The 12,092-nt window shown below is 39.1% G+C and overlaps 1 protein-coding gene across 4 annotated transcripts in view; it reads left to right on the forward strand.

Moving 5' to 3' along the window:
* The first annotated feature begins 2,958 nt into the window (after window positions 1-2,958).
* LOC127071019 (hemicentin-1) overlaps window positions 2,959-12,092 on the forward strand; it is a 149,446-nt gene continuing 140,312 nt past the window's right edge. Inside the window, exons 1-2 of one of the 4 annotated variants that reach the window (XM_051009776.1) lie at window positions 2,959-3,107; window positions 3,666-4,095. In XM_051009776.1, coding sequence (XP_050865733.1) covers window positions 4,041-4,095 — 55 coding nt within the window. In that variant the 5' untranslated portion in view covers window positions 2,959-3,107; window positions 3,666-4,040. Of the gene's footprint in view, window positions 4,096-12,092 lie in introns of all 4 variants that reach the window. The other 3 variants (XM_051009775.1, XM_051009777.1, XM_051009778.1) reach the window with 3 other exon arrangements.

The raw sequence follows: 12,092 nt of genomic DNA on the forward strand, positions 1-12,092 counted from the left end.
ATATATATATATATATACATATGAATAGGTACATATATTTTCTATGGAACGAGGTTCGCGTGTCGCCCTTTTAACGTTGCCAACGCACGTAGGAGCGATTAGAAAAGAGGAAGAGAAGAGGTACGTAGTATGTACGTACGAACGACGCAGGTGGATATAGTCGGAGAGTTCGCCCCGAAGCAGTGTATTACGCGTAAGGGGTTGAGAATTGTGTGAGAGAGAGAAAGAGAGAGAGAGAGTCGAGGGTTGAAGGGAGATCCGAGAAGTCGCTTCGGAGGGTTTCGTGGTTGGACGAGCGGCATGGTGTGCTAGCGAGGAAGAGAGGAGAGAGAGGAGGAGGGACGGGCAAACGGAATGCCATAAATCTCATGTAAATTCGGGTCGCTTGATTTGCAAGCACAATGCCAGACAATTCTACGGTCTGCCGGGCGGCGCGCGGATGCGGAGTCTGCAGCAGGCTGCTTCGATTCAACGTCCGCGTCGTCGTCTTCTCCTCCTTCTACTCCTCCTACTCCTCCTATTCCTCCTACTCCTTTTACTCCTCCATCTCTTCCACCTCCTCATCCTTCTCCTCCTTCTCCCCCTTCTCCCTTTCGCCCCTTCTCTTCCTCCCACCTTCGCACGTTGCTTAACGTTGTTCGTAAAAAGAAAAAGAAGGAAAGAGAATATTGAAAAAAATATCTGAATAGAAAAAAATTTCGCACGGAAAAATCACATCATTTATGCGGAATATAATAGGAATTAATTGCATGCTGATAATATTTTTTTCCCCTCCTTTACAAGCAACAACAATAATAATAATAATAATAATAATAATAATTTTTTACTGTTAATAATTAACTTTCCGAGGTGAGAGAAACGCGAGGATATCCTAGAGGGATTTCTAGGCGCTTTGAATTCCGTAAAATCATAGATAGATAGATGGACGAGGGAAAGGGGTTAATAATATTTTTTTCTACTGTCTGACAAAGAAAGAAAAAGAAACGAAAGAAGAAAACGATTTAAACTTCGTCGATTAGGAATGAATTTTCTTATCGAAAGAATTAGATCGATGGACAAAAAAATGTTTCGAACGTTACAATTTCTGATTTCTTTAGAAACGTAAGTGGACGAAGAGAGAGAGAGAGAGAGAGAGAGAGAGAGATAGAAAGAGAATCTAGTGTCGGTTTAAAGGGAAGTATCCTAGACGGTCGCAGCTCGTTCGTTCGTTCGTTCGCTCGTTCGAGGTAACGCGACGGTACTCGAAACGGTAGGAAAGTGTCAGTATGGAATGCACGCCAGTATTTCACGGTAGCCTGGAGCCCGTGCTCGTTGCACGGCCCGGTAGGCATATTAATGGTTGTCGCGCGACATGGAAACGCTGACACCCACTACGTTAAGAAACCCATTAGATACTGCTGCCCGTACTAAGCTCGGCCATTGTTCCGCCGCGGCTGAAATATCGCGCGTTGCCCAAGACCCTACAGGACCTACTCTCTCTGTCTCCTTCGTCTCTCTTTCTGACTTGCGTACGCGCGAAACGTGCCGTTTGGGGAGAGGGAGAGACAGAGAGAGAGAGGGGGGGGAAGAGGGAGAGAGAAAAGTGAATCTGGGAATAGAGTGCCGAGAGGTCGATCGATCTTACCACGACTGTGATAGATTCGTCGTCGAAAGCCTAGAAAGAAAATCGAATTCGAGGATCGGAATATTATCGACGAAGAAATTCTTACGATTTGTTCGAATGGATTTCTTTTCTTTTTGTTTTGTATATTTTATTTCATTTTCGTGTTTTTTTTTTTTTGTTTCCTTTGGTTTTTTTCGTAATTCATTTTACGTACTTCGCGAGAGCAATCGCGATGGTTCGTGCGAGAGGAAAATGATAAAATAAAATCGTTCGTACGAAAATAATATCAAGAGAAACTCGTCGTATTTGAGCGAGACTGAAGGTACAAGTTTTCATCTTGCTTCACGAAAAAACCTTCTCTCTCGTCTTACTAAAAGGAAAAGAAAACTAAGATTGAAATTATTCTCGTTCCCGATGCTGTCGATCAGAGCACCCGACTCTCGATCGTTGATACTTTCAAACTTATCCCCCTCTCTCCGATATGTCTCGCTATAACTGAGAGAAGCACGATTAGGAACGAAATTAAATTTTCAAAATGCTCTCTTTCGGCGCTTTAAATCGTCGATCAACTCCAGACGATGTAAAATGATTTCGCGCTAAGCTGCCAGACGCAGTGCACGTCTTCTCAACGAGGACGGCTTCGGGCAAGTAAGTAATTTGAAAGAAGAAAAAGCAAAAAGAAAAAGCAAAAAGAAAAGAAAGAAAAAGAAGGAAGAAAGGACGAAAGGAAAAAGAAAGGAAATAAAAAGGGAAATAAAAAGATATTCCCTAGAGCTATCGCATATAAATATTAGATATAAACAAATCTGAAAAGAACGAAAAAGATATCGAGCTAGACATATCGATTGATAATATCGAACGGAACGTTATCGAGGCGTGGAAAAACTTTTCGATTATTTGATAACTAAGAGTGATTAAATAAATGAAAGTTCAAAGTTTATCAAAGTGTTGACAAGATTGGAGCTTCTTGGATAATCAAAGAAGAAGAAAAAGAAGATAATAATAATAATAATGATAATAATAATAACAATAATAATAATAATAATAACAACAACAATAATAATAATAATAATAATAATAATAATAATAATAATAATAATAATAATAATAATAATAATAATAATAATAACAACAATAATAACAATAACATCGAGAAGAATTAGAGCGATGCGCTTGGTATAAGGGTAAAACGGAGAATAAGCCCGCGAGCTTGCGAGCTTGAGAACTCGATCGGAAGTTTTGCCAGAGGCATGCGCGTACCGCCCCTCTCTTTCCTTCTCACTCTTACACCACAGTCTCACCCTCTTCGTCTCGTACACAACGCAGAATCCACGTCGAAGCTTCCACGCTCGCACTTAACCGCCGACTATCGAAGTGACACCTTCGAGCTTTCCTTCGATAGTAAATTTTCGCGCGCGTTCGATAGATATTCTTTTTGTTGACGAGTCGAAAAAGAAGAAGAAGAAGAAGAATAAGAAGAGGAGGAGGAGGAGGAGGAAGAGAAGTAGGAGGAGTCGGAGGTTTATTATTATCCTAGAGTGGATCGAAAATCGATCGAAGAAATTGATCGGGAAAGCTCTCTCCCTCTCCATCTCTCTTTCTCTCTGTCTATCTCTCTCTCTCTGTCTCTCTCACTCTCACTCTCACTCGCTCTCTCACTCTCTCTTTCTCTCTCTTTCACTCTCACTCTCTTTGTTTCGCTTTAAAGGGGAAAAAAAAAGAAAAAAAGCTCGTCACCTTCTGCGTCGTGTTAATGAACGACCGATAGAATGGTCAGACGATCGTTTCATCGCGAGTGTTCGATATACACACAGTGCGTTACAAAGTAAAAGCTCATAAGGGTTCAGTGCAACGTCGATTGAAAAAAGAAGAGAGAGGAGGGGAGGGAGAGAGAGAGAGAGAGAGAGAGAATTATCGAAGGTGTCGTGAAGTGTCAAACGTGAAAAGAATTCCTTTTTTTTTGCCTCTCTCTCTCTTTCTCTTTTTCTCCCTTTCTTTCTCTTTCTCTCACTCTCACTTTTTCTCTCTTTCTCTCTTTCCATCTTTCTCTTTTTTTCAAAAGAACAATGCGTCTATATCGAAACGATAGTTGGATGACTTGTCATTGTCACGCGAGGAGACTCTCTTCTTCTATTTTCGGATAAAACGTTCCTATTTTGTGTAATCTAAAAGTGACAAAATAATACTACATCGAAGAATAAGAAGAAAATATGTACTTTGTATTCATATGAGACGCTTACTGTGATTACTTTCATTTGTTAAAAAAAAAAGAGAAAAATAAAGAAGAAGAAAAAAAGACGAAGACGAGGACGAAAACGCAGAAAAAGAAGAAGAAGAAGAAGAAGAAGAAGAAGAAGAAGGGGAAGAAGATAGTAATAAACCGGTGGTGAGAAAATAAAGAAGAGAAAAAAAGAAGAACAAGAAGAAAGGAAGAATCATGGCTGTGCCGAGGATCAGCTGGAGGATTCTCTTCACGCTACTCGGAGTTCTAGGTCAGTGTACAACATCTCCTATCCTTTTCTCTCGCGTTAGTTCATTTCCTAGCCGAATTTCTCCAACTAATGCACTGCGATCTATTTACCAAAGGAAATAGTAAAACACGAGAGAGATGATAAAGCAGAAAATTTTACCTCTTTTTTCTTTTTTCTCTTCTCTCTGACTGAACGTACAATGAATAAAAAAAAAAAAGAAAGAAGGAAAGAAGGAAAGAAAGAAAGAAAGAAAGCAAGAAATAAAGAAATCCAGAAAGCAAACAAAACCAAGAAATAAAAAAAGAGTTAGCAACTCCATTTCTAGATAGGATGAAAAAACATTTCATGAATAATACAATAGCTCGAAAAATTGGAAATTAAAAATAAAGGGAAAACAAGTTAGGAAATACGCAGGGAAAGGGTTGGTAGAGTATAAGAGAGAGGGTGGTGGGTGTGAACGTTACACGTTGTAAAGTTGCTGTGCATAAAACGTCGGAAAAAGACTCACTCGAGTCGGTCGCACGATGTTTCAACGTCACTAATGAAACTCTCGAAATGGTACTAAGCGAAGAAAGAAGTATGAGAGCGAAATGGTGGAAAAGGGTCGCGTAAAAAAGAAAGAGAAAAAAGCAGGAAAGAAAGAGAAAGAGAAAGAGAAAGAGAAAGAAAAATGGGATGGAAAGGAAGAAATAAAGGGAGAGAGGGAAAATAAGGAAAATGCGAAAGAAAAAAGAAAGAAAAAAAAGAAGGAAAAAAAGAAGGAGAGATAGAAAGAAAGAAAAAGAAAGCGTGTAAGAGGAGTGCTGGTAAACGACTCTGAGTCGAAAGTAGCGGGTAATTCAGCACAATTCTTCTTCCGCGCGTTCCACCGTGGTATTATCGTCGATCGAAGCGGATCGTACTCGCGGAAATTATGCCAACGCGTGCCGAGCTGTGTGTCTATAGCCAAAGCGAAATAAAATATTTAATACCGCTGGTATATCGTGGTACCTACTACGTATATACGAACCACTACGCAAACGTTCTACTCTCCGTTTTCTCTCTCTCTCTCTCTCCATCTCTATGCGAGTATCTCTTTCTATCTCACTTGGTCGAACCGAAGCCAGTTCTAATTCGTACGAACCATGCGGCGCTTTCGCGAACGGTAATAAGGCTGGAATTTATGGAATTCGATAACGCAACGCGTTTCCGCGTGCTCGACCATTGCGAACCACGATGATATTCCTACGTCCGTCGAAATTATAGTCGTCGTCTTTTTGTCTCTCGATGAGAAAAAAAAAATAAAGAGAAAAAGAAAGAGAGCAAACAAAAGGGACTAAAGTTACAGTCCTGTATTTTTATCATATAAAAGAGCAAAAAGGAAAAAGAGGGAAAAAAAGTGTAATACATATCGTAGAAACGAAACTCGTTTTATTCGATTTCGATGGCTAACTGATAAGACAGAGTCATAGAAAATCTGTCTGTTACTGTATTTATCTCTTGGTCCTTTTTATATCTACGATAATGCATTTTTATCCGTGTATATCCGTCAAACTTTATAACACGTAGACATTATTCGCCCGTAGAATTTTGTCTATTCTACGTTTTTTGCAAAGGTCGTTGACCCTTCTCGATTTTCGCGAGAATCGAAATTACTTTGAAACTTAGTAGATGTTTTCCATTCTCGACAAGACAATAACGCGAAACTCGTGTCGTTGCTTTCCCGTATCTCGCTTCGTGGCGCTCTCTTTATTTCGAAATGAGCGAGAGATGACTAACTAACTCGGCAACGAAATACGACTAACCGGATATTAAAAGCGCGCTGCGCCTCGTCGGAGTATTCGAGCGCACTCTTGACCCGAATGGTAAGGGGAAACGAGGGGTACATCTGCCGTAATTGCGAGATCGCCTCTTTTTCCTTTTTTTTTTTTATTGTTTTTCTCTTTCTTTTTTATTTTTTTATTTTTTGTTCCTTTTGGTTTTTGTTCTAACGCCATGCTTTTTATAGTTCTGCCTGGCTCGTCCGCGTGTACGTGCACGCTTACGCTCGTACGTGTTAGTTCGTTCCGTAAAAACGATACTGTCGCTGTAACTTATACGCGACTGAACAAATAAATACGTCGATAAACAAACGTTTTGTTTTTTTCTTTTCACGAGAGACACATACGAAAATATTGTTCTTTCTACGATTAAATTTATAGTTTGATGTTTCCATACATTTTTTTTGCCTTCTCTCTGTATAAAAAGAAGAAAAAATGAAAAAAAAAGGAACGAGCAACAAAAACGTTTATTATATACCCCATGTGTCGTTTTATAACGAAACTTTTCAATAAAGTTTTTCCACTCGAATATCTTGTAACGACTTTCGAAAACGTTCTCGCGATAATGTTTATCGATGATCAAAAGTCATTGAATTTTTGCTCTTCTTTATTACTACTATTATCATCATTATTCGACGAGACGCGACAAGGAAGAGCGAATAAACGAAAATCGTTCGAGTGATAGGAAAATTTTCTATAATGTACCGCGCCGTGTGTTCCGTCCTTTTACGATGGGAAGTAGTATCGCGAGACGAGGTGTCACAGGCTCAACAGGTTATTCCAGGTTGTCCTGGTACGAGCGTCAGCCGGCTCGTTTTTCTCGTCGAGGGGAGCAACCGATAGTAGAAAGAACGTTCGACGGCTGCTCGATCTCGAGTGTCGATTTGCCCGCGAAGAGGAGTATACAGCCGGTAAACGCATACCTCTAGGAAAGAGGGAGAAAAGGGATATAGATAGATAGATAGACAGATAGGAAGAGAGAAAGAGAGAGAGAGAGAGAGAGAGAGAGAGAGAGAGAGAGTTGGTTGCGGCGTGAGTTCGCTCTACCGTATAATTCGTTCGCGAGAGACATCGAACCACGAAATTCGTAATCGATAGGTATCGCGTGTCTCGATGCATTCCAAACGAATCCTGCAAGCCGATCACCTAGAGACTTACCATCTTTCTTTCTCTTTCTTTTTCTGTTTGTCTCTCTTTCTCTCTTTTTCTGTGTCTGTCTGTTTTCTTTATCTCTCTCTTTTTTTGTTCTTTTGGAAATTCCAACAACAAGAGACACCATCTTCTTTTATCATGACACAATTCTTCATTGCGATCCTTGTTAACCGAGGTGATCTTTAAACGAAAATAAAACAGGACAATAAATAAGAGGGAAGGAAACGTTCCTAGTTAATTTCGATTAAGTAAATAAAATATCAACGAATCGTTAATATTGATTGTTTAATCACGAGAGAAGTTAAATCCTCCTGACGAATAAACTCGTTTTTCCTTAATTAATATGTTAAATTTCAATGAATGTAGTTGAAACTTGTATTGATTATCTTGCCCTATTGTGGAATAAATAAAATCAAATATAAATGATTAATGAAACGATATTAAATGATTTATTGTTTCAATGACGAATCTAATGTTCTGTTTTGAAAAAGTATTTTATCACATCGTCGATTGAAAAATCGATTATCACTTACGTTCTATCTTATATCTATTTTCCTTTTAATCTCGAGCTTCTCGTTAGCCTATAAGCACGTTCCGAGCTAATAACGGCTGACAATATCCAAGGCGTTTTCCCAGCACTTTACAATGCAAATTCGATCGCCGTTAACACGTTGGTATATCCGAGAGAGACAGAGAGAGAGAGAGAGAGAGAGAGAGAGAGAAGATCCGTCGACGTCGGCTTGGTTCTGCGAAGCGGATATTAACCAAAGACGCTTATTACCTCTCGATATTCGATAATGATAATAATATCCGTACGTTAACGGGGTTGCCTAACCGCGGACCAGCTCGCGTCTTCGATTTTGCGGTGGCACGTACGGTTTAATTTCACCAAAGTTCTTGAGTTCTCGAAAAGTATGTCTTGGGAAAGAGAGAGAGGGAGAGAGAGAGGAAGGGAGAGAGAGAGAGAGAGAGAGGGAGAATGAAAGTACACATGCATATGCATGTATATGTACATACAAGACGAGCTAGCAACCACGTGTACGAATTAGCGTAATCTGAATTTAAACACGAACGGCAAGAAGGGTGCCACGTGGACGAGTAAAAAATAAAGTCTAAAAGATAAAGCTAAAAGAAGGAAAGTGCATGGAGGGTTGGTTGGTTGGTTCGGTGCGTTGAAAAAAAAAAAAAGAAAAGAGAAAAAAAAGAAGAAGGAAGAAAAAAGAGAGCAGCCAGAAAAAAAGAAGAATACGAAAAGGGAGAATAATTTCTCTTTCTTCTCTTTTTTCACGTTAAAGAGGAGAAAAAGTAGAAAAAAAAAGAAGAGAAAAGGAAAAAAGAGAAAAGGGGAAAATGAAAAAAGAAAAAGAAAAGAAAAAGAAGAAAAACAGGGATGAAGATAGAGAGAATGAAATAGAGTTGGTTCGGTGCCAAGTTGTAGATAGAACCGCGTGGACGATTCGCGCGAAGGATTCTTAGATAACTTCCTTCTCTTATCCTAGGAATATCTTAGCTTGGATTTTCTCAGCTCCTTCGAGTTTGTCCCTCGTTAGGTTGACGCCCCAACTAAACTCACTCTTTCCGTCTCTCTCTCCCTCTCCTCTCATTTCACTCTTCTTCTTCTTCCTCCTCTTCTTCGACTATTCCCTTTCCCTTCTTCCACACGTCCCGCAGGAGAACGCAGAGTTTGCCGTTATGCGATCGCGAAAGCGGATTTCCTCTTGTGCACAGCCAACCCACTCTTCTCCTCCTTCTCCTCCTCTTCTTCTTCCTTCTCCTCCTCCTCCTCCTTTTTCAGCTTCTCTCGTCATATTTGTCGGGTTTCCTCTCAACCCAAATACGCTCACGTGACCTCTTGACGGCCTCTCGAAATGTCGCCTATGCAAACTCACCGATATTTCGTTGGATTCTTCTTTCTCTTTTCCTCTGTCTCGCTCTTTCTCTCTGTCTCTCTCTTTTTTCTCTTCTTTTTTTCCTCTTTCTCCTTCATCTTTTTTTTTATTTCTTTCTTGTTTTTTTTTCTTTTCGTTTTTACACTTTTCTCCGCTTTAGATGTTTCGTACGAGAAGCTTCCTAGTCCCGAGCTACGGAGAATCCCTTTTGTCCGATAGAACGAGGACCTGGATAAAGAGTAAGAAGGAAGGGAAAAGCTCGTAGAAAAGCGTGCAAGCTCAAAACCAAGCTCGCTCCGATGCTTGTACTGGAATTAGTCTCGAATTACGGCGGATCGCTCGTTTAGTTCGCTTTCTAAATTAACTACGGAAGGAAACTCTCGAGTTCTCTCTCTCTCTCTCTCTTCTTTTTTCTTCTTTTTCTTTCTTTCCCCACTTTCTTCTATCTATCCCTTCTTTTTTTTCTTCTACCTCCCCTCCTCCTCGTCTTTCTTCTTCTTCTTCTTCTTCTTCTTCTTCTTTACGACTTAATGACACCCAGCACCGCTTTTCAGATAAATCACGAGTAGCTACTTCGTTTAAGAGCAAAGAGTAGCAGTAGATGGTACCACGGTGCTTTCTCGCGTCGTGCTTCACATACTAATTACCGTGGCCTCCTTCTTTTTTCCTCCCTCCCTTCTTCTCTCTCTCTCTCTCACTCTCTCTGTCTCTCTCTCTCTTTCTCTCTCTTTATCTTACTTTTCTTCCTTTCTTTCGTTTTCTTCGTAAGGGTTGAGCCGAGCCAGCGGCGAAAGATTTCCACCGGTATTAAGTCTTCTTAAGAGTCTGTACCGTACCTCTGTACCTCGAGCATTTTCTGTTTAATCGATAAGGTGGAAGTAGATGGACGAGGTGGCCATTTATTTCCAAAGCTCTCATGGTAATATCCTGGAAGCATTGATTAATATTTTCAAACTGAAGACGAAATCTGACTTCCAATGCGCGAGCGTGTACACACACAGAGAGAAAGAGAGGGAGAGAAAGGGAGACAAATAAATATTATTTCGAAATTAAATTATTGTAAGCGACGTTAATCGATTTAAATCGAGTTTTCAATGCTCGATTATGATTTCTATACGATGTTTAAGGTAGACAGGTAGATTGATATTCGCATTTTGGTATCACATATCATAACAATTTTACTTTTCCCCAAAAGTATTATTATTTTAAAATACCATTTAGTTATTTTTCTCATACGTTATTAGTACGTATCATGTTACTATATTTTTAATTTATAATAATAATTTTCAAAAGCCCATCGATCGATCGACGTCGAGTACTTAATTGATGCGTAGTAATGGACGATGCACGCATAACCTGCCTGTACCTATCTAAAAGTTTGTTATTCGTTCGATATAAATACACTACACGAGGATACCTCTTTTAATCGTCATTTGCATCAACGTTCAAACCCATCCATCGCACCTTTTAATCCTGGCATTATAACGAGGAATAACATTTCAATACTCGTAAAGAGTTACATTTTGTTCGACGATCGATGATTAACGCATCGTAGGTATATATCATATGGGCACGTATACCTACCTACGTTATTTTCTGGAACGCACGCTCGAAAGAGTACGTTACAATACGCAGGTGAAAGAATCGATGGGGTTATAAGTAAAAGTAGCTCGTAACTCGACTAACGATCGACCGTTTCCTCCTCGTCGTTGTCGTCGTACTCGTAGTCGTAAGCGAAAGACCGGTGCGCCGTTATTTATTTGAGGATAGCTATACTCCCACTTACCCTCTCTTCACCATCGTTCACTATCACGTAATTCTCTTTAAATTAATTTTACTTACACGAAATTTTTATCTTCCTTCTTTTTTATTTTTTTTCTCCTTTTTTTCCGTACAATGAAAAAAATTCGCACGACTTCCTATAAGTCGTGAGAGACAATTATGGTTTCGCTTGAAATTTTCACGTGCTTCTCTCTCTCTCTCTTCTTTTTTTCTTTTTTGAATTTTTTTTTTGTTTTTAATTACTATTGTCGAGGAATTGGAGACACAATCGTTAACTACGGAATAATCGAACAACCAGAAGAGAAATCTCAAGACGGTGGATGTAAAATTGGAGAAAGTTAACTTTGTATAATTCTCTCTCTTTCTATGCATCTATCTACCTATCTACCTTCCTCTTGGAAGGGTGTTTCCTGCAAAGTCTAACCGAGTGAACGTTTCCCCGAGTAATTCGTTATTATCACGCAAATGATCGTTACCATTCGCGAGTATCGCAAAATTGCAAGAGAAAGAGACAGACAGATAGACAGGATAGCTTAATTCTCCGAGGAATCCGCTTTTGCGATCGTAGCCAACTCTCTCGGCTAAAACAATTTGGTTTATGTTTAATAATACAACAGTCGAGTGCATTTAACGAGCGAGGAAGAGAGAGAAAAAAGAGAGATAGAGATGGTACGATAACTTTATTCTTTTTTTTTTCATAGCAGCAGCTACTACCATTTTCTTTTTCTTTTCTTTCTTTTTTCAGTTTTATACTTTGTTCGCTGATCTCTTTCCAACCGACTAATTTTTGCACTTTTAAGCATTTTTCTCATACGACTTTTTTCTCTCTCTACTTATCTCTCTCTCTCTCTCTCTCTTTCTCTTACGATCGTTAAGAAGCAATAAAAATATATTACGAACTTTCTTCTATTTCTTTTGTATCGATTAACCATACGAAATAGAGTGAATTTTAACGTCAAGATATTACAGTCTATAAAAAATGCGTAATGATAGATGAAAAATAACTCAAAGCTTTTAATTATTCTCATGATCCAACCTTCCTAAATGATAAACTTTATCTACCTCGTCATTTTATCAATTAATCGTTGCTTTTGATATGCGTACATCGATGTATATTGGAATACAATAAACATTGAAATATTTTGTATTAACGTACGTACATACGATGAAAAGCTTTATGAGAAATAACGAGACCGGGAAAATATGCGAATGAATGTATTCTCATCGAAGAGGATATAAAGAGAATAGAGAGCCAAACATTAAAAAGAAAAAAGGGGAAAAGAGGGAAAGAGAAAAATCCCATAAACATTCTGATAGGCATGATCGCACAAAAGTTTTCAATCAAATTGCGAAGCAAAAACCTATTTTCATTGGCACACTTGACTATATATAATAC

This window comes from Vespula vulgaris, chromosome 20, assembly GCF_905475345.1.
Source record: "Vespula vulgaris chromosome 20, iyVesVulg1.1, whole genome shotgun sequence".
NCBI lineage: Eukaryota > Metazoa > Arthropoda > Insecta > Hymenoptera > Vespidae > Vespula > Vespula vulgaris.